Source organism: Pteropus alecto, unplaced genomic scaffold, assembly GCF_000325575.1.
Source record: "Pteropus alecto unplaced genomic scaffold, ASM32557v1 scaffold5, whole genome shotgun sequence".
In the NCBI taxonomy this organism is placed as follows: Eukaryota; Metazoa; Chordata; class Mammalia; order Chiroptera; family Pteropodidae; genus Pteropus; species Pteropus alecto.
In genome coordinates, this window is record NW_006441953.1 from 32,566,975 (window position 1) to 32,589,597 (window position 22,623).

A 22,623-nucleotide genomic window follows, 5' to 3' on the forward strand; every position below is an offset into this window, starting at 1 on the left:
CTCCTCTGTGTTTGCATGAGCAAGATTGAAATGCACACCGAAAAGTAAAATGCAGCTCAGGCAATGAGGCACCTCCCTTTAGCAGCTTACAGACTAAGACAGAGGACGGTCCCTCCTAACATCCCCCTCGCCAACCTCCCGTAAAGAAGCAACAGCAGGACGGGCTGTATCGAAGTCCGAAAACCCCTGGGAGGGTCTGTGAAAGCGCCCGGCCCTCTCGTCTCCCTAAGCCACGGCGCCCGTCACACTGATGGCTGCATTTCTGAAAAAGAAAAACGATGAGGCCGAGCCCAGTACGTTCCCCACAAACTCCCACCCCCCTTGCTTTGGGAGCGGCCTCTGAAGGTCCCAGGGCAGCGAGGCCTGAGGAGCAGCCCTTTTAAATACACACAGTCTGGCTTAACCGAGCCCCTGGAAGGCGACCATAAGCAGCCTGGTCTCTGACTGCCCTTTACAGCACCCTAGGGGTGGGGCCCTTAGCACCCTGCTGCCTAACCTCACTGTTCTGCAGCACCTCCAGGCCAGGTGGCTCTGACCAGAAGACACTCTAGCGGCAGCATCCGGCTCTCTCTTCATTGGAATTCTAGATAGAGCAGAAAGTTTTATAACCGAAAATCGATTTGCTCTCGGTAGTAATACGATATTTTTAAATTATGTTAATGAAGATGTTCAAAGAAACCCCAAATCTAGACGCCTTTGACTTTAGAATGATGTTAACATAACTTTAAATGAGGAATAGCTGCGATCATGGCCAAATTCACCAAGCGCCCTTGCAATAACGGTTCAGGGAAGGAGCGTGAAGTCCTCACCGTCTCCCCGAGGACCATGTTCGTCTCCTCCGAAGGCCACAGCTTCCTAGCAGCAGGTGCGTGCAAGCTGGGGTAGGGGGCGCCACGTCACTGCAGCTCGCTGTAGGCGTCCCAGGCACTTAAAATAGTTAGGAGTCACATAGTTCAAAGGCGCTCATAAAACTCATCTTTAACACGAACCCTGAGGAAACCGTTTGTGTGAAGCAAAGCTTGCTTGAGCGCAGTAAACGAGGACAGGTCTGCCTCCACACCTAGATCCCAGTACCCCCGCGTGGTCCCACGCGGTCCCCTCCTTTCTCCTGTCTGTCCTCGTCACCCCTGGCTCTCTCTGGCCACCCTGGTATCCTCCAGCAGCCCAGCTCAGGCCCTGCATGAAACCCTCGTCCCCAGACGCCATCTTGCTCCCTCCTTCGCTTCTTTTGTGCCTTTACTCAAATGTCACTCTCTTCAGGAGGTGCTCGCTGATCACCCCACTTATAACAGCACCGCCCTCCCCTCAGCCCCTCCTGAGCCGCCTCCTCTCTCTCTCCCAGTTCATTTCCTATCTGCTGACACAGCCTCAAATTATTCCCCTCCCAGAGTTCACAAGGAAAGGGGCCGAGGTCTGTTCTGTTTGCCAACACATCCCAGGCACACGGCCCGGCACACAGTAGGCCCTTTCTAAAATCCCCACGTGCAGAGTGAACGGGTGCACGTGCGCAGCCCACCGCTGCGGCACAGCCAGCCCCACGGAAGGACGAACAGGGCCCCCTGGCCTGGCAGACGCCGGGATGGCCAGCGGCCCTGCGGCCCGAGGGCCCTGGCAGATGGGAGGGATGCTGACCTGCCGCCCCCTGGGGAGGGAGGTCCGAGGGTGGGCTGGAGCATGGGCTGGAGCCACAGTGAGGGACGTTGTCGGCGGATCCTGGACTGATGCAGGACTCCGTCTAACAGACTTTTCACAGATTGAGTTGCGGATTCTTGCGCACTTATCTGGGGACCCAGAACTTCTGAAGCTGTTCCAGGAATCTGAGAGAGACGTGTTTTCCACCCTGACTTCGCAGTGGTAAGATACACGAGCTCGCGACACTATCAGATCCGCAGGAATGTCTGCCCGGGTTTGAAAGGCTCAAGTTATTTCGAGGCTGTTTTCATGAGAAAGGATTCCATTTTTCTCGAGTGGTTAATCTTTTTGAGAAGAAGAGCAGATAACTAGGGTGCCAAGAGCTTCCTCACTATGAAAACCGACAGCTCTTCACCGCTAGAAAGAAGCCGATCGCTAAAGAATGTAATAGAAATATTGGAGAAATGAAAAGCGCAAGTCACGCGTGGCCTCCAGATGAGTGCCAGTGTAGGGGACACAGCCCGGGGAGCGGCACAGCGGAGAGTGGATGTTTATGCTGCTGCCCCACCCCGCCAAGCGACAGGCAGTCGCTGGCGTAAGAGAGCGCCACAGGCAGCCGGCCGCAGGTTCTGTCGGGCAGCTCCACGGTGTCATCCAGGGCCTGTGTCCCTGTTCGTGTAGCACGTTGGCATGTCTTCTTCGTGGCTGTGGGATACCTGCTGGCCGTCTCCAAAGCAGGAGGGAGAGGGGGGTGCGGGCTCCCCGCCCACGCCCTGCCCAGGCCACGGTCACGCCCGCTTTCCAGAGCCCAGCGGCCTAGCTGCAGGGGGCCTGCCACAGGGGCCGCTCTGGAACCGGAGGCACAGTCGCCCTTCCTCACCAGGGCAAGCACCTCAGATTCTGCTTCGAGAAGGGGGAGGGGCCAGGGTGGGCCGGCCTCCCTCGCTCCCCCGTCGGCCTCTCCGCGCCTTCCCCCAGCCCCTCCCATCCTCATCTGTCACCCTCAGGAGTTACCCTGGAAGCAGATGGCGCCCCCTGGGGCTGTCCCTCTGTGTTCTGAGCCTCTGCACTCTCCCCCACCCCACCCCCGTACACTCACGTCTCTGTCGTCGGCACTGTCTTCTCAGAAGGCGTGCGAGCCCACCAGAGCGGCCCGTCCCCTCGTCCACTGCATTGCTGGCCACTCTGCGCCTCACCGCCCCCCGCCGCGCCCCAGCACTCCGTTGCTGGCGGTCCAGGCACGCGCCGAGGGCTTGGGAAGCGCTCTCCCCACGCGTGCACGTGGCTCAGCTCACCTTGTCCGCTGGGCCCTGGCCTGACCGCCCTGCCCTCCCTCCCCTCCCTTCACAGCGCTGCCCTCGCCACTGTCACGTGTGTTCCCCTCCGCCCCCGCGGGGACGTCCGCTCCGCTCTGCGGGGCCAGACCGTCTTCTCTCATCCCTGCCGTGCTCCACCGGGCGTGGAAGGCTCGGCGAGGCTGGCTCTGCCAGGCTGGCTCCGCCAGGGTCTGTGCCAGGGTCTGTGCAGCAAACGAGTGAATAGCCTGAGTTCACACTTTCCTGCTTCTGAGCCTTAGCCTGAGTCCCAGCCACCTGCCCCGAGTCAGGGGTCTCTGGTCGTCCCCTCCCGTCCTCTGCCCTGCGCTCGGTGCCTGGCCCTCCCCACACACTGGCCCTGCCATCCCACCGCCCTTGAACCTGATCTCCACCCTGACCCACTCGGCCCTCCGCCCCATCGCACCTGGGGCTCGCTGAGGTGTGGCCTGGACCCCTCTGTCTGACCCTGAACTCTGAGCTTGGCCTGCACTGGCCTCGCGCCCACCCCGCGAGTCCCCCCGTGCCATGCCCGCGCTTGTCATTGAGCACACTGTGGGGTGACCGCTGGCTGTGCTGTGGGTTCCACACTGCAAGGCGCAGCCCAGACGTACCTTCTGCCTCTTTGTCACACCCTGGGCACTCCGTCGTGCCCGCTAAGTGAGTCGTTAGGGAAGCAGAGACATGACGGACCCCTTGGCCTCCCCACGGTCCGCGCCCTCCCCTCCCCTGCTCAAGGGGCTGGAGAAAGCCAAGACTTGGCAGTGAGGCCACTAGAAGTTCGGGCCGTCCCACCTGACAGGGACACTTAATGGTCTCTACTTTCTGTCTCGTCAGCTCCTGCAAACTTTTCTGACCTCCCGCAAATGTCTCCTCCTCTCTTCATCTCAGAAGAGAACCTCCCCTCTTCCTCGGTCCTCAGGCAGGGGCCCTTGGCCACCCTTCCACTCTGCCTCAATACGTCATCGTATGCCGTCCTCCCAGTCGTCACAGGCCTCTGTCCCAGGGGAGGGAGCACCTCTGTTGCCCAGATCAGGACGGCAGTACGAGCCCCGGGCAGTCTGCTCGGTCAGACCTCTCCGCGGAGCCGCGTGGGCCGGCGTCCTCCGCGCCCCCTTCCCTGCCGTGTACTCCGCACCAGGAATGCTGTCGCCAACCTCCACCCTCCTCTCTGCTGGAGAGAACAGCTGCTCTCCAGGGCCGCCTTTAGGGGACCCTGCCCTAGCCGCCCCCCCAAGCCCTCCGTTACTCCTTAGGTGCGAAACAGGGCCACACTCACTCCCTGTGGCTTCTCACTGCCCGCGCCTTCTTGCTTTTTTGTATAAACTTCCATTTTACCTGCTAAGGCTTTTTAACCAATTCGAATCCTGGAACTCCTCCCACCGAAGACGATTACCTTTCTCTAGGTGCAGCTGGCACCGAGGTCCAAAGCTAGCACCTGCCCGCCCCCACCCCCGCTCAGAGGCTCTGCAGGGACCTGTGCTGACCATATGCCACTGACCCGGGTGCCTCCAAGCCCCGGTGCTGGCTCCTGGCCCCCCACTCCTGACGCCCTCTGCTCCTGGCCCCTGCTCCCAGCCGCTCCCCCTTCCCGGCCCTCGCTCCCTCCCCACTCCCGGGCCCTGCTCCCAGACCCCCCACCTCCAGGGTGCCCTTCTCAGTGGGCACCGGTCTTTTTTAAATTGAGCTGTAACACACACCATGCAACCACGCTTGTGAAGTGTGCAGCTCAGTGGTTTTTAGCACATTCACAAGGTCTTACAGCCATCACCACCGTCTAATTCTAGAACATTTCCATCACCCCAAAGAGAAGCCCCCATACTCATTAACCATTGCTCCCCGTTCTCTCCCCCATGGAAGCAGCTAATCCACTTTCTGTCTCTGTGGCCTTGTCTGTTCTGGACATTTCATGTTAGTGGAGTGAGACAGGGTGTGGCCTTCTGCGTCTGACTTCTTTCCCCAAAAACGTTTTAAAGGGCCAGCCGCGCTGCTGCGTGGGTCGGCACTTCACTCCTTTCTATGGCAGAATAATATCCTGTTACGTGGAGTAGTGTATTCTGTAATTTCGGTGTGAAAAGAAATAATATCCCACTTGTTTACCCATTCGTCAGTTGACGGATATTTGGGTGGTTTCCACCTTTTGGCTATTCTGAGTAATACCGCTGTGAACATTTAGGCACAAGTTTGTGTGTGGACGTGTTTCCATTTCACCCGGGTATAGACCTAAGAGTAGAATTGCTGGGTCATATAGTAATTCTACGTTTAATCTTTTTTATTGTGGTAAAATAGCATAACATAAAATGTACCATCTGAACCACTTAAAAATGTGTAATACAGTGGCAACTATATTTGACTTTTTGAGGCACTGCCGAGCTGGTTTCCCAAATAGCCACCAGTTCACACTAAGTGGCGCGTGGGTTCCAGTCCTTGCACATTCTCGCCGATACTTCTCATTACCTGTCTTCTCGATCCCAGCCGTCCTGGCGGGTATGAAGTGGTGCATCGTTCTGGTTCTGATGTGCGTTTCCCCAGTGACCCCCGATGCTGAGCATCTCACCACGTGGTCTTTATCTTTGCCTCTCTTCCCCCTCTACACCTGTGCACCCCGGGCCGTCCTGCTCACCTCAGCTTCCTCTGTGCTTCCTCCCAGGACACGTCCCTTCTGCTGTTCCGCTTCCCCTCCAGTCAGGACACTCGGTGAGACAGGATTCCTAAGGCACGTGTTAGGCTTCATAACAGCCCCGCCACCCTCCAGAGGTTTGGGAAGGGTGAGAAGATGGTTCCGGCTTAGACCAGAAGAATATTTTGCTTATTTGGTTCACTCTTGAGCTTTCTTGCATTCTTAGTGCTTTGATGGAACATTTGATGGATATTCTTTGTAGTGCATGAAAGAATCTATCTGTGGTGCACGGTGAGTGTTTGAGTGTCGATCACCAAAACATGTCTTTTGTTCAGTGGGCCCAAGCTACTCTGGCTGTTGCTAACCAAGTATTATAGCAAAATATTTTTGTCAAAGTAGCAGGCAATGGATGCAGCTAAAGCAGTGCCAAGAGGGAAATGAATAGTACTAAATGCTCACGTTAGAAATGAGGAAAGATTTCAAATCAATAGTCTAAGTTTCTACCTCAAGAAACTTGAAAAAGATGAGTAAGATAAACCCAAAGCAAGCAGAAGGAAGGAAATAATAGAAGAGCAAACATCGGTGAAATTAAAATAGGAAAACAATAATCAACGAAACAAAAGCTATTTCTTTGAAAAATCAGTAAAATTGATGAACTCTAGCAAAAATAGAGAACTCTGACAAAAACGAAGAAGACACAGATCATCAGTCTCCAGAATGGAACAGAGGATATTAGTACCAACCCTGCAGACATCAAAAGGACAACAGGGGAAAACTATGAACAATTTTATGCTCAAAAATTTAGAAGAAATGGACCAATTTCTTAAAAACTACAAACTACCAAACCCCAACTAAGATGAAATAGATAACTTTAATGGTGCTGTTAGAACTACTGAAGAAATTGAATTTGTCACTTAAAAGCTCCTGATAAAGAAGGCCCCCGAATATTTTACCCAACATTTAAGGAAGAATTAACACCAGTTGAAACGAGGTTCCGGTCAGGGTGGTGGAGAAGGTAAATGCTGTGCTCGCCTCCTCCTGTGCCCACATTAAAATCACACTTGAATTACAGAACAGTCAACCTGCAGAACCATCTGAAGCCCGGCCGAGGAGCAGCCCTATAACTAAGGCCGTAAAGAAGTCACATTGAGACTGGTTCTGAATTCCCAGAATGCGTAAAACAGTAGGAAAAGCATTTACCTCAGTGTCCGACACATGGTAAGAGACCAATAAATGTTTTAACATTTAAAAGAATTAACGTCCACGGTATATAACTTCTAGCTGAAAGTGGAAGAGGAAGGAGCACACCCCAGTTTATTCCGTGAAGCCAGTATTATCCTGACGCCAAAACCAGACAAAGTAAATATGAAATAAAACAAAACAAACCCCACTATAGGCCCATATCACTCACAAACTTTGGACGCAAAATCCTCAACAGAATATTAGCAAACCAAGTCTGACAATGTCTAAATATAATTACACACCATGTTGAAGTAGCATTTATTCCAGGTATGCGAGGCTGGTTAAAATATTTGAAAATCAGCGTAATCCACCGTATGATCAAGCCAAGAATAAAAATAATATGACTATGTCAATGGACCCAGACAAAGCGTTTGACAAAATGCAGCATTCATTTATGATAAAAATTCTCAGGAAGTTAGAAAGAGACGGGAACAATCTCAGCTTGACAGAAAATCCTACAGCTAACAGCATATTTACTGGTGAGAGGCTGAATGCTTTCCCCGCTAAGATAGGGAACAACCTATTAATACTGAATATTAGAGTTTTAGCCATGAGTAAGGCAAGATGATGAAATAAGTGGTACACAGATTGGAAAGGAAGAAATAAAACTGCCTCTATTTGCCGATGACACGATTGTCTATACAGAAAGCTCCAAAGAATGTATAAGAAAAATTTTGTTTAACTCCTAGAACTAATAAATGAGTTCAGCAAGGTCACAAGACACAGTATCAACATACAAAGATCAGTTGGGTTTCCATAAACTGACAACACACATGCAGAAACTCAAATTAAAATGCAATGCCATTTACGGTCACTCCAAAGATAACGAAATACTTACGTATACAGTTAACAAAATATGTACAGGATGTCTATGTCTAAAATTACAAAATGCTAATGAAGATTTAAAAATTAAATTACAAAACGCCAATGGAAGAAATTAAAAATCTAATAAACGGAAACACTGCATTCATGGAAAGGAAGACAACACAGTAAATATGTCAGTTCTCCCTAAACCGATCCACAGGTTTAATGCAATCCCTATTAAAACCCAAGCAAATTTTAAAATAGACAAGCTTATTATAAAACATACGAAAAAACACAGGCCCTAGAAGAGCTAAAATGGTCCTGACAAAAAATATCAATTCCTATTGGTTCAGGGAGGGATCACCACCTGATATTAACATTTAATGTGTGGTAACCAAGAGGGCGTGGTGTTGGCAGATGGGCAGACACAGAGACCGATGGGATTGAGGAGAAAAGCCAGAAATGCACCCACACAACCGACTTTTGGAAAAGGTTTAAGTATCAGGCACAAAATAATTCTCTTCAGATTCGTGTTTAGCTAATCATTCATCAAGCCAACCTGAGAAGTTCACGTCTACATCGGCTATTGTATGTCTTTCCTGCCCTTGATTAATTTGTATTAGTTCTTGGCAGGACTTCAAAAATAAGAAGCTTTTACTATCTGCGTGGTGGTTACTTGTAACTCCCCACCAGCAGTGATAATCCAACACTGTGACTTATACTGTAATTAGTTGCTGTGGAAATGATTTTTATGTTCCATACAGAGGACTAGAATAGCACATGGTAAAAAAGCAGCAAGGTCAAATACACTCTCGAAAATGTTTGCTTCATGCAATCGCCTCATTGTTTGAAACACGAAAAGCAAAAAGGCAACTGGATGTTATATTCTGAAATATTGAGTAATATTTTCAAAGGCTAGCGATATCCTTGACAAACCTTTAAGAATGTAGAGGTTATATCTAAAAATGGAGACCTGAAGAAGTCTTAGCGATCACCTGTGAAGCCACGACTTGACCGACGAGAGCCCGAGGCCCAGGGAGCCGGGACCCACCGCAGGAGCTGGCGCCCCCGGTCAGCGTTTCCAGATGCCCGGAGGACACTGCCGGTCCGCACTGTAGGCCCCGGGCCGGGCCGCCCACGGAGGCATCTTTCCTTACCGCCATTATTGCGTATCCGCCTGATCAGGTGGCTTCCTAAAAGTTCTACAAAATGCAGATAAAACACAGTCCTCATCAGCTGTGCATTCAACTCGATATTTTCAGACTGAAATTTGAAAAAGAATTTTCCACTGTAGAATGTCTTCGTTTTTCCTCCGCTTAAGATTTTGGGGTGATTTTCTGAGATGCTCCCTGTAAGGCACTTGTGGTAGTGTCGCGGGCACCCCTCCGTCTGGGGAAGATGCTGCTCCCCTACCCAGCAGATGTCGAACTTGGGTGTGTGACTTGCTCTGGCTAATAAAATGTAAGCAGCAGTGAGTGACACGTGTCACTCCTAAGCTGGGGCTTTAAGAAAGTGCACGTGATTCCTCTTGATCTCTTTGCTCCCAGCTGGAAGAGGTGACCGCCAGGAGCACAGCGCTTGGGTAACAGCCAGGTCTTGTATGTTTATGTAGATCAGGAATACGGACGTGCTAACTCCCAGGGCAAAGAATTTGTCAGGTAAGACAACCTGTCAGAGTCGCAGGGGTCTTTCGGGGTGATTCCCGTGGGACACGGCCTCCAGTCTTGAAGTGGGGGAGTCCCGCAGGACTTGCCGGGGACTCTGGGAGAAGGGGAGGCTTGCAGCAGGTGCCGGTCCTGCCCGCGCCTCTGCTTCTCAGGAGACCAGGAGGGCTGTCTCCCTGCAAGTCCCCAGTTAGCGTCCTTCCGGGCTGGGTCTGCGGACGTTTCCCCCTGCAGAGCGGCAGGGCACGGAGCGGGAGGGCGCAGGGCCCTGGGCCCAGGGCCTTCATCTCTCTCTTCGGCTCCAGCTCGCGGTGTTCCGTGCTGCAGACTTGTGCCGTTAGGCCGTTAGGGCGCCCCCGATGCTTCTTGGGTGGGGGCTCCAGAGAGATGAGCCTGAGGAGGGGCTTCGGCGTGCCCGTGTCCTCCGGGGCCACCGTGAGCTGTGACCGTGGCCGGGATCCAGCACTGTGAGGGTGTGGGGAGCTCGTCAAGACCCACTGAAGGGAACATGGGGCGACCCCGGCTCCCTCAGGGCCTCCGCTCCCCACTCAGAGAGGTGACGCGGGGGCGGCTGGGTGAGCAGAGATCGGTTCACCATAGTCGGGCCCTGGGGTACAGCCCCCTGGGGACCCTTAAGCACCCCCACACGGAGGTCACTTCTAGGACCACCAACTTCAGTAGCGAATCCTCTGGTTCATTGTATTAATCGTCGTGACCGCCCCTGTGGAGAGTAGGTGCGCGGCTAGACTCAGGCTGGGTGCGTTTGGGTGGGTGCCAGGTACGAAGTTCCAGACGGTGCTTCGGCCTTTCACCACCCTGTCCCCTGCCCCGCTCCTCACCCAGTCTCTGGTCGCTCCCTGGCCTTGGGCTGTACCCCACTCCCAAGCCTTCCTTACCCCCTCTGCTGTCACCCCGTCACCCCATCACCCGTGTGTGTTACCAGACACGGTGCGTTAGCCTCCCCACCACCTGAGCCTTTCCCCGTCCTGCATGTGCCGGAACCTCTCTCCTGCTGGCGGTCGCTCTCCTGTTCCTTTCTCTCTTGCAAATTCACACCTTTCGATTCCTTTGCTTTATTTTAGTGGAATTCCAGGCGGGAGCAGGTAGACCTGTGTGACTAATCTGCCACTTTTGCCACGAACCCCATCCATTGGCGTCCAGCAAGGGGCCGTTTACATCTGGCCGTGGTCGCTGAGCAGAGAACGGGTCGTAAGGCGAGGAAGGCGGGGGGTTCCTTGTGCCGCCTGGTGAGGGGTCCCGGCCCGAACCAGGAGAAGTCATGGAGGTGGCAGAGCCCTGATTCGATGCCTGCATGGGCGGCTCCCGGTACCACTCTGCAGCTCGGTGTCTCTGACACCAGACTGTCCTCTGCCGGCCTCGTGGGCCTGGTCAGCGGAAAGCACCGTAGGTGCTGCTGTCGGGCCAGGCGCACCCTCAGGCGCGTGGAGGCCCCCAGGGGCCTGGCGTGGGCCTGAAACCAGTGTCTCTGCTTCTAGGAGCTGCATGGTCAGTTTTTCAGAGTCCCCTCTCGAGCAGCTGCCCCACGCCACAAGCCAGAACCTGTTTCCTCGTCATTCCTTGGTGTGGGCGGACTTCACGGCCTGCTCCGTGGAGAGTGATGTCTCGTGTTCTGTGTGCATTTTACAGGGCTTATATGTTCTGTTAATTAGCCATTCTGATTGCCACTCCTACAATTTTCTGTTTACATTTTCTGCCCAGTTTTCTATCAGATTATTGCTCTCATCAGCTTTTAGAAGTTCTGTATATATTTTGGCTATTACCCTGTTTCTCCTTTATAAGCCTAGTGCATCGTTTTAATTGTCTCTTAATTTTAGGATCCTTTTTATCATGCAGGATTTTAAAACTGTGAGGTAGACCACCTTATCATTCATTGTTTTCCTTAACTTTAAGATTTGCTTTTTTTTTTTTTCCCTGTGTAGGCTTTCAATCCATCTTGGTTCAGATTTTGTGGACACGTGAAAACTAAGATCTAATTTGATTTTCTCCAACACGGCAAACCAGCCGTCCCAGCATGTCGTATGGAATGCCCACCCCCCAGCCCACCCTTTCCCTGTCATGCACCAAGGCCTGGCGCCGCCAGTTGGCCCCGTGGCTTCCCGAGCTCTTCCATACGGATGTTTGGTCCCCATCCTCTCGTGATACCTCTTTTTATGTTACTTCGTCTCTAGTTTATTTTCGTGTATGAAATGAAACAGACTTTGAACTTCATAACTTCCCAAATAATTAATCAACTGCAGCCCGACATCGATTTGCAGCGCCGAGTCGCAGACCACGTTTTCGTGGATTCCGCGGCCCGTTTCGGGCTCCCTGTGTTCTGTGTCTGCATCGGCGTCAGTACTGAGCTCTCCCTGTCTGATCCGACCGTTACGCTCCCACTGTTCACCCTTCATAACATCTTCGAGACTGTTCTCGTTGGGGCCGTTTTTCAGATGGACTTTAGAGTCGCTGTGTGAAGTTTTGACTCCCACATTCCACAGGCACTGTGACAGCACCCGTTCAGTGTGGCCTTCTCCCGCCCACGTGCAGGGCCTGTCTTCTCTGTGTCCCTTCAGGTCCCTTCCTTCATAAAGACCTGGCGCCTTCTTAAACTTATTGTCAAGTATTTGGGGTTTTATCGCTATTGCGAATGCAGCCCTTTAATTTTTCATTTCATTGCTAGTAGGAAAGTCGATTCTTCTGTATTTATTGTGAGATTTTTTTTTATGGCCTAATTTGTCTTTATAATTTTCATTGGTTAGAAAAAGTTTAAATTCACAAATCAACACAGAGAAAGCTGACGAGTCGACATTGCCCCATGTCAGTCAAGAGCGAGCAGTGCCTTGCGTTTGATCCAGTCTCCTCGTGGCTTCCGGGGGGTTTTAAAAGTTTCTTCACACAGGTTCCTCACATTTCTGCCTACGTACTTTATTCCTGAGTACTTCGACTGCTTTGTCGATGTTGCGAATCAGATTCTCTGTTCCGTTATACCTCTACACAGTTATCGTTTGTCTACCTGGAAGCTGTTGACCTGTTATGTTAATGTTCTTTCCTGCTACCTTGATGGATTATTTTATTGTTGATTCTCTAGGGATTTCCACGAATACCGTCACGACATCTGCCACTGGATGTAGTTTTCTTTTTAATTTTCCAATTGTTAGTCCTCTGATTACTTGGCCGATCCTTCTAGAATGATGTTCAATGATGGAGGTAGTGACATCCTTGCCTTGTGTCTGACCTTAGCAAGGATGCCTCTGCTGTTTCCCGTAAGAGGCTGGCTTAAGAGTTGAAGTGCTTCATTTTACAATTTTAAGGAAGCTATTCCTGTTTTCTCAAAGGTTTTATTAGGAGTAGGTGTTGAATTTTGCCATGGTTTTTTCCAACAACTACGTAGATAATGATGTAATTTGTCCATTTCACTTAGATTTTCAAATGTACTTGCACAGAATTGCGCAAGATAATTTTTTAGGAATTTTTTACTCTCTGCATATCTATAGTTACTTTCCCTCGTTATGTCTAATATATATCTTATATCTGTATTCTAGCTTTATTATCTCCCTCACGCATCTTTTCGATTTGCTTTCTTATCGTTCTAACTTAATTCGTGTACTTTCATTTCCTCAGTTTTATTGATATAGGCATTTAGGGCTATGACATTTCCTCACTGCTTTAAATATAACCCATTGGTTCTGACATAGAGTGTTTTCGTTAGAAATTATGTAATTATGTAATTTCTGTTTGTATTTCTCTTCACCCAAAAGTTGTATGATAGGAGTGTTGTTTGTTTTATTTCTAGGTAGAGGGGCTGTTTTTGTTTTTAATTTCTAGTTTTCCTGCCCTGTGATCAGAGTGTTATTTTAATATTTCTACTTTGTGCAACTGGTTTACGTTTTCTGTGTGCCCTGATATATGATAGATCATTGTAAATATGCCACATGTGCTCGAGAAGGAGCTACATTCTCTGTTATCAGAGCACAGTGTTTGATACGTGTCCATAATATCTATTTATCGATTGTGTTGTTGGAGTCACAGAGTGGCTCTCTGGGAAGAAGCAGGTGTTGGGAGAGCTCACTGCTGCTTCTTTAGATGACTTCCCAGCTCCATCCACACACTGAGGGGCGGTCCCCCGTGTGGTTTGGTTGAGGGGCGCCCTGCTCCAAAATGCCTCCCACCCCCCCACACGCCCACCGTGGTCTGTCACCAGATCCACCTGTTTGAACCAAGGCATCGCTACGTTGCGGGTGGCCCTGGGCGGGTCGGGGAACTCATGCCCGTCTTCATGAGTTTATCGGCAGTGTCTCTCCTGAGCAGGTTTGGAGCAGCTGCGGGGTTTCCTGGGTGGGCCGCGAGGGCGTCTGGCGACAGAGGCCCGGCAGAGGCGTCGCGTGTTTGTTCTGAGTGCGGGTGCATTGCGGGGTTTCGCTTCTTATCTAAATCTAGCTGTGTAGGAGGCGAGATAAACAAGGGGGTGAAACAGCTCAACAGCGGGGAAGGGACAGGAAGGGAGGAGCCGCGCAGGGGGCACAGAGCCGCGAATTCAGGGACGCCTGGGAAAGCGGGGAGGCAGGCAGCTCTGCGGGCCTGTGCCCCGAAGGGAAGGCTGACAAACCAAGCAAAAACATGCCTGACCTCTGGAAACCAGCGCACGGCGACAGCAGCCAGGGAGAGACAACCCGACCCGCGGGAGGGCGTGCGCTGTGTCCACTCGCCCCGGCCCCTCAGACTCACATCCACGTGCCCAGCGCTGGACGGCTGGCCTTGGTTCCCGAGGGAGCCAGCCGACTTTTTCCACAAAGAGTTGCCTTTGTCCGGGGGCCTTAAGGACTGCCACAGGCCGTGTTGCCTAACCCCGAACTCACTGGGGGCAGGAGAGGGCAGGCGCTGCACCAAAACACTGAACTCAGCAGCCTGCAGCCGCTTGGCGCAGAGCTTACAGCTGAGGCAAATGGTAGACCCTGCAAGTTTGGGCTGGGCAGAGCAGCAGGGCCAGGCTTTGGGAAGCGAGGGTGTGCCAGGCCTGCGGCTCCTGGGGACTTCAGAGAGCCCTGCGCACCAGGCCTGTCGGGAGGGGCGCTGACGGACCCGCAGCTCCCACTTGGGGCTGGTGGCTGGGCTCAGGGCCGCCTGGAAGGGAAGGCTGCAGCAGCGGCAGCGCTGTCAGCTGAGGGCCCCAGGACTGGGGCAGGCTCCTCTTCCCGGCCAGATGCCGAGGGGGCGGGCTCAGCCCAGCCCCCGATCTGTGGGAGCCAAGGCCAAGCGAGGCCAGGCGCTGGGACCAGCCCTCCCACCACGCTGGGACCAGCCCGCCCACTGTGGCACCCTGGCACCCAGAACCCCAGCACCTCGGCACCCTGGCACCTTGGCACCACTGCGCCCTGGCACTGGGCACCTTGGCACCCTGGCACCTTAGCACCCTGGCACCCGGAACCCCGGCACCTTGGCACCCTGCACCCTGGCACCCAGCACCCTGGCACCTGGACACTCTGGCGCCGGGGACAGGCTTTCTTCCTGCTGGCCTGGCGAGAGCACCGCCTGGTTTGGGTTTGTAGCCACTCTGCCATCTGGCCAGCGTGTGGACGCTCTGGCCCCCTGCCAGCATCTGAGCAGGGGCCTGTGCCAGGATGGAAGCTGCCGTCATGGACTGTGTCCCCCACCTGCACGACAGGCCTAACTTTGAAACGGTTAAGAAGCTGCAGAGCAGACGGTGCGCGGGGCGGCGGTTTGGCCTCCGCAGTCCTGACGGCGTGCCTCTTCCCGTGCAGGAGGGACGTCCCCGCAGAACGCATGACGCACTCGGACAGAGAGCAGACCAAGAAGGTGGTGTACTCCGTGGTCTACGGGGCAGGTGGGCTGCGGCTCGGGTCACGGCCTGCGTGTGCGCGTGACGTGGAGCTCGTTCTGTGCGTCCCTGTGTGTCGTTTTCACAAACACTGATGGTAGTTGCCATGCCCCAGACGCCAAGCAGACCCCTCACGGCCCCAGCTCACTCCTTGCTCACGTGGACCTTTCAGACGGGAGAACAGAGGTGGGGAAGTGAGCTTCGACCAAGGCACCCTGCTGGGAGTGGTGTGCAGGGCCCTGTGTCACCCTCGTGCCGGGCGCTCGTGTGCTGTGAGGGGCTCAGGGAGACCCGCGCCCCCACCCTCCCCACCCGCCCTCCCGCTCCTCCAGCCCCAGGGCCCGATCCCTCCCACGCTCCCTCTCCGCACCCTGTGACTTTCTGACCTGGGCCGTCTGGGCTTTCACATCCCGTTCTCGCTCTTGGTCGCGCTGACTCAGTGGGGCCTGATGTTCCCTTGGGCGAGGTTGTGGCCCGCCCTCCTTAGGAAAGGGTCCACGTGGCTACGGCCAGGCCTGCGTGGACCTCCTTCCCCCATGGCTCAGCACGGCTTTTGAACAGCGGGGCTTCTGCAAAGACCCTGGGGGACTTCATCCTGCTGCGTGGGGACCCTCCTTGACAAAGGAAGGGCTGCAGAACTGAACGGGCTTCCAGGGCAAGAATATCTGGGCCAGCACGTGGTCGAGCATGTATAAGAGTGACCTGTGCCTCCTCTGGGCCTGGAAGTGACTCGCTATGATGGCCTGGAACCCGCCTTGCCCCGGCCAGCCGGCTCCCAACACAGGGCTCTGCACGGTGGCCCCTGAACTAGAACCCGCGCCCCTGATGCCTGCAGCTCTTCACTCAACTGTCCCCAGCCTTCCCAGAGCCCTGTATGACTCTGCGACACATGAATTATCTCACAGTATCTGCGGGCCAGGAGTCCGGGCACAGCGTGGCCGGGTCCTCTGCGGGGCTGTGGGCTCAACCGAAGCTCCACGGGGGACGCACTTGCAGGCTCAGTCTCCTGCCGGCTGTCGGCTCCCCCGGTTCCCACTGGGGTCTCCCAACGAGGTGGCTCCCGCCAGCGGGGAGGGAGAGGGCAGCCAGGTGGAGCCGCTCTTATGTAACAGAGTCACACAATCACGTGCTTCTCGACACCGACGCCTGTTCTGTCGGTTAGAAGCGAGTGGCAGGTCTGCCCGCGTCCAGGGGAGGGTCACAGGAGGCCGTGAGGACCTGGGGGAACGGGAGTGGTGGGCCCCTGTCTGCCAAGCACCCCTTTCCAAACCTCCCCAGACCTCTGCACTCTGCCCTCCGCAGCCCTGCCCGCTCCCCTGTGTGCCCCACTGTCCCGGCCCCGGGCGCTCCGTGCAGGAGAAGCCACCGCCAGCTCTGCCCCTCCTGGCGCAGGACAGCATACCATGACGCTCGCTGGGCCAGTAAACAGCTGGGCGCTCTTTCAGGCCCACTTTTGAAACCACGTGTACAGTCTTTGAAACGGACCGAGCATCTTTGTTTAAAGACCTGAATTCAGTGGGTGCCAGGAGGGCGACACTGGGCTGCTGCCCTCGGACCAGCCTCTTCTCTGCTGGGCTCCCGAACCTTCTGGAATCCGTCTGGCGGGAAGGCAGCATTCGGCCAGTTACATTAGGTTTTGGCGCCTCGCCGCCTTGCTGCAGGCACACCATGAGCTTTGTCTCTGCACAGAGAACGCTGCTTCTGCTCCCCGGCCGGCCGGGCCTCCTGACGCCGTCCCTCCCAGCCGCGTGGCCCTCCGCAAGGCCTTCCAGCTCCGTGCCAGGGTAATGTGCAGGTAGGGCTGCTGGAGCAGCGGCCAGCGCTGCTGGCCTCCTCTTTAGCATCTGCCACCACATCGGTCCTCCGTCCCTTCAGCCATGGCTGTGCGCACCCCAAGTGACTGGGCCTTGCTGCGGGTGCTGGGGCCGCGGCCTCAGACCCAGTGGGCGGACGGCGAGGCTGAGGTGCTGAGCACTCTCCAGCTCCACGGAGTCGGCAGGCGTGGCCCTCCCCACGGCTCCTGGCACCAGAGTCAGCTTGTCCCTTTCCGGAGGAGCCGGTGCTTTGCTTCACTCCGGAGAGGAGAGGCACCTGCTCCTGCATCAGCGGGCACTCAGTAGCCATGGTGTTGGTGAAGGGGCGACTCGGCTGCTTTTAGCCCTGCCTGCGACAAGGTTCCCGCCCCAAGCCTCTGTTTCTGCTGTTCCTGTGTCGCCGGCCAGCAGGACAGCTGCTTCTTGTGCATCGGTGGCATTAGCACAGGGCCATGTCTGTCCCGCTCATGTGTGAAGCCGGAGCCTGCCAGGTGAACATGTCACCTCTCCTGAGCTGCCGGGACCCTGTGGAAATTCAACCAAGAGGCTTCCAACTGGCCGGCCCTCGTGGGTGGAGATGACATGTGTTCACGTAGACATGCCACTGCTCTGAATACTGGGGGCACATGGCAGAGGCACAGCTTCAGAGAGCAGGGTCGTTGTGATGACGATGCTGAGGGACTGCGGGGAGGAAGAGGACTGGGAACAAGCAGGGACAGCTCGGGAGGCCATCACGGCTGTGCAGCCTGTGGGGCAGCCGGCCCGGCACCTCCCCCATCCCGGGTGGCATTCAGGAGCTGCCAGGCCTCTGCCAGGGGAGGCGGCCCCGCAGGAAACGGCAGCCACCACTGCCGCATGGGGGCCTTGACCTGAGGGCCACCGCGGCTCCCTGCTCCTCCGGCATCCCGAGTGGGCGCGCACCCCGGCCCTGCTGAGGCCTCTGCACGCATCAGGAGACGCCTCCTCCAGGAAGCGCCTCCCGCCTCCGGCCTTGCCCTGTGCTCCTTCTGCTCTTCACGTCACTTAACACTGGATTCTTCTCAAAGTGTTACACGTTCTTCGGTCTGCCTCCACGGCCGCGCACGTTAGAACAGTGGGGGTCACCAAGTGTGCGCCATGGGGCAGTGGGGGGAGACGCAGTGCTGCTCCCAGAGGGCTGACATTGGTCAGCAAAGACACCGAATAGGCCTGAGAACACAGCACTGAGTGGGGAGGGCCCTGGCCAGGGCAGCAGGGTGGGGGCGCGTGGGGAGCTGGACACCCCGCCCAGAGCAGCAGCACGTACGCTGAGTTTTGACGAGCCCGTAGGACTTAGTCTGGTGTGTTCCCGTTAGACCAGCCAGCGTTCCTGGAGGCCCCGTATGTGCCAGGCGCGCGCTAGGCCCCAGAGCTGTAATCGAGAGTGAGAAACAGCAGTTAGGTGAGGAGCGCGAGGCCTTCTTAAAGCTGTAGCGCGCATGGTGTAATTAGCCATCTGTGGGAGAAGTCAGATCGTGTGTTCATACAGGGTTTAAGGGATGGGGAGTGCCTCGTCGCCCCTCCAAGGAGATCCTCCTCTCGGGCAGACAAGCCGGCATGTGATTACAGCTTAAACGGCAAAAACCTGGCCCATCGAATCGAAGCGTGGGGGAAATTTGTGAAAAGAAGGAGCCAGTCTACAAGGAGCATGGGACAGAAGCCTTTGCAGAACCGAAAGCTCTCCTTCCTGGGGGCAGGGGGGACAGTGGCCTTTGAGCGTGACAGACCCCCTGGCAAGGGGAGAATGCAGGGCCTGGAGAGCTGACTGGACCCTGCCTCTCTGTCTCAGTCTCTGTCTCTGCTTCGTTTGGAGTTGCCACGTCATCTGCTCCTCTTGCAAACAGGCTTCCTTCAGGTACAGAGACCTTGGCCAACCCCTGCCCTTCAGGTGGCCCAACGGCTCCCCCAAAGGAAGGACAGGGATTATTTCTCAGCCGTAGATATCGAGGAGAAGTGTGGCTTCCTGTAATGGCCAAGGAGCTCCCATCAGACCACCCTCTCACAGATGTCAGCTGCGAACTGTGGAAAAGATCTAATAAGCAACCGCCCAAAGGTTCTGAAAAGTGACAAAAACAGAAATTAGAGGCAAGTTGACACTTGGAAGGAAGGACTGGCACGGGGCGAGTTTCCCCGTTTGTAGCTCGTCACCTGAAAGCAGGCTTCAGTCAGTGCCAGGGGCGGCTACACCACCGATAGAAACCCGTGGTCTTACTGGCTCGAAGAACCAGAGGGCAGCGTTCAGAGCAAACAGAGAATCTGGAAAGTAAAGAGAAATCTCAAAAAGGAGGGGGCCGAAGGAGAACACGAAACCCCAGGTACGAACTCGGCCCACATCTCTGGCTGACCCATGACTAGGCTTGACGGGGGCAGACTTCAGACAGCCCGGCTAAGGTGACAAGAACCGATCTGAGGTTTTAGCTTGCCCAGTGCAGAGGGACAAAGTTTGAAGTTTAACTTTAGCCAAATTAACTGTCCCCTTTAAAAAAACAGTCAGTATTCCTGAAAAAAACATACCGGAATCAAGAGCGTCTACAATATATCATTCACTATATCTAGGATACAGTCCCAACTACCAGACAGATGAAGAAATAACGTGATTCGTACTCAAGAAGAAAGGCAACCAAGGAGGCAGATCCTGAGATGACCCAGAGGTTGGAATTAGCAAACAAGGATTTTAAAGCCACTATTATAACTATGCTCGAGGATATAATGGAAAATATGCTCATAATGAATGAAAAAATAGGAAATCTCAGAAAATAAAAAGAACCAAATGGAAATACTAAAACTGAAAATTGCAATATCAGAAATATTGACTGGGGCCGACTGGGCTTTACAGCAGATTAGACATGAAAAAGGATTCAGCTGAGAAGACTCAAGGTTTCACCGAGCCAGACCTACTGAAAGTGTCTGGCCACCCTGATTCCTTCCTGAAAGCCAATGGGGTTTTCCATCAGAGAGCCACGGCTGAGGGGCAGTGAGTGGAATGTCATGGAAGAAAGAGTTTTAAATGCAGTATTTCAGTATAATGTGTCCGTGGAGCTATCACATGATCTTAACTAAGCCCTAGAAGGGAAATTGGAGTTTTTTTCATTTCTAGCCAAACGAATAGACCGAGAGGAAGGACTGGGGGCGCCAAAAGCTCCCTCTTCTGGGAGAAACTTTGCGCATCACAGGGCACCCCAACCTTTTTCACCCTTCGTGGCCAAGCTGTGGAAGCAAACATCTGCCCCTTCACGCTCCCACGATGTGAACTCTTTCTGTCCGGAACCGCTGAAAGCGTCACTAGCCGGGGCCAGGAGTGGCTGGCTGAGGAGAGGACAGGCTCTGAGAGGTACGTCAGTTCCTAGCTCTGCCGCCACACCCCACCTACCTCTGGGCTGAGGCTTCTAGGCCATGTTGTCCAGAGGCCCTTGGGGTGCCCTCTAGTGTGGCCCCAGAGGTGGCCCCAGAGTTGACCCGGTGCAGAGGCAGCAAGCCCACTCCTGGTCGTGGCCACTTGTCCCTCGGGTCCCTTCCAACGATGTAGTCGCTCAGAGCCCAGGGCTTTGCCCGTGACCTTGCTGTCCAGCCCAGCCCTGTGTCTGTCTTCATGAGCTCCTCATCCCCTATTTAAATTATTTTTTTCTGGAAGAAAATGGGAGAGAATGACTCCACATTGAGTACCAAGTTGGGCCAGTTTGTTTAGAGCCTTACCTGCCTCAGTTCATGCCCCACCCCCACCCCCCGATAACCCTTGGAGGTAAGGACTAGTGTTCCTAATTCACAGGTGAAGAAACAGCTATTGCAGGTCGGTGGCTCCCCCGAGGCCACACAGAACCTCTCATAGTGACAGAGCTGGACCCAGACCCATCTGTGTGGTCCCAGACCCATCTGTGTGGCACCTGCATCCAGCAAGCTCTGCAAGACTTGGGATGCCATCCTGGAACTCGGGGTGCTGCCTCAACCAGAGAGCTTGCAGTGAGAAGCTTCACAGGAATACTTCTGTCCTCTGGGACCCAAATATGGGTCTGGACAAAACCATTTGTCTTGCAATAAAAATCCCGGGGACGGGGAACCCTGGGTAACATTTGCTCATCGTTCGGCAGAGGAGTTTTGCCTCCCTCCCTCCTCTGCGCCCCGTGCAGCTTCCCACAGTTCCAGACAGGCTGAGAGCACACACTGCCTCTGCCTCCTTCACGGCCTCACCCGCCACACCGGGCAGGCCCTCAGCCCAAACTGTGGAATAAACGCACCATCACCAGGCCCCAGTTCAGGCTGGCCAGCACCTTGCACTCACATGTGAAACCAAAAGCCAGCACCATCCTGACCAATCAGAAGACACCGGTGGCGCCAACTGGACCTCGACTCACCGAGTCTCCCACACCCCTCTGTCGGCCACTTCCGGCCACTTCCATGCACCCTGCTGGGTGTGAGTTGGGGCTGCTTCTGACCTTGGCGTTTATGCCCATGCAGGGAAGGAGCGGCTTGCTGCTTGCCTTGGTGTTTCTGTTCAGGAAGCTGCCCAGTTTTTGGAGAGCTTTTTGCAGAAGTACAAGAAAATCAAGGACTTCGCTCAAGCAACCATTGCCCGGTGTCACCAGACAGGTAAGCCAGCAGCTGCCATAGCCATTGGCGGGCACCTCCCCACTCCCACACAGCAGCCACTCCAACAGCAGATGGGGGGTGTGGAGCCTGGGTGGGCCGGGGCCTTATGATCGTCCAGCCCTGCTGGATAAATGGGACCGAAAGGCCCCACCCGACAAGAGTCCAGAGCCAGGCTGTGCGTGAGGCCACGGAGTTAACCAGCTTGAGTTAGAATGTGATAAATGGACAGACAGACGTAGAGAAGTAAGATCCTACACCTACAAACAGAACATATGTTCTTAGAAAAGCATGTGGTATGTGACAACTTCACAGCTTGGTCACAGACTCCAAATGACATCAAAGAGAACGTGTTCTGCGACCTCAGTAAGTTGAAAAGGGAGTTTGCTATCTATGCGTGTGGCCATCCATCCATCCGTCTATCTATTTGGAAATTTATTGCACTCCTGAATGATTTAGGATTAAAAAAGAAGTCTCAATAAAATTACACATTTTAGAAGTAAATGGCAGCAGAAGCATGTCATATGAAACACTGGGGTGTGGCCGAGCTGACACTGAACCCAGAGATGAAGGAACATTTTAAAGTATTTTAAGAAGAAAAAAAGGAATTGTGAACACAGATGGTTTGTGTTCAACACAAGACGTTTGGAGAAGAGCAGCAGAGTGAAGAGGGAAGGAAAGAAAAGAGCGGAACTTCATGCGGACGACAGGAAGGAGGACGGTCTAGAGGGGGCAGAGGACGCGGCGTGCGCTCCAGGGGACGGACGGGCCAGTGGCAGTGGCCGCCTCGCGGGCCTCGCCTTCCGAGCCAGCTCTGCGTGTCCCTCAGCGCCAGGCTCTCCTGAACTCTCCCAGGAGGGGCTGCTGATGACCCTTCTCTCCGGAGCCCACCCAAAAGCCCGGGTCCCGGGGTGGCCCCTCTACAGGCTCCTCCTGGTCCCGACGACGTGTCCAGACACCAGCCGGTGCAGGAGCCTCTGTGTGTGCCAGGCACACTCAGCCCCGTGCAGGGCAGGCCTCGGGCTCCCTGGGCCTGGGGGGCGAGCCCCACAGAGGCCTGCGCGGCCCGGCCTGTGCCTGCAGCCACCTGTGTCCTCAC

The 22,623-nt window shown here is 54.5% G+C and overlaps 1 protein-coding gene across 1 annotated transcript in view; it reads left to right on the forward strand.

The window, feature by feature from the left end:
- Nucleotides 1-22,623, forward strand: part of POLN (DNA polymerase nu) — an 86,390-nt gene that overhangs the window by 53,641 nt on the left and 10,126 nt on the right. The window contains exons 16-19 of the mRNA XM_006919110.3: nucleotides 788-865; nucleotides 1,743-1,854; nucleotides 15,035-15,117; nucleotides 21,396-21,527. Coding sequence (XP_006919172.1) covers nucleotides 788-865; nucleotides 1,743-1,854; nucleotides 15,035-15,117; nucleotides 21,396-21,527 — 405 coding nt within the window. The remainder of the gene's footprint in view (nucleotides 1-787; nucleotides 866-1,742; nucleotides 1,855-15,034; nucleotides 15,118-21,395; nucleotides 21,528-22,623) is intronic.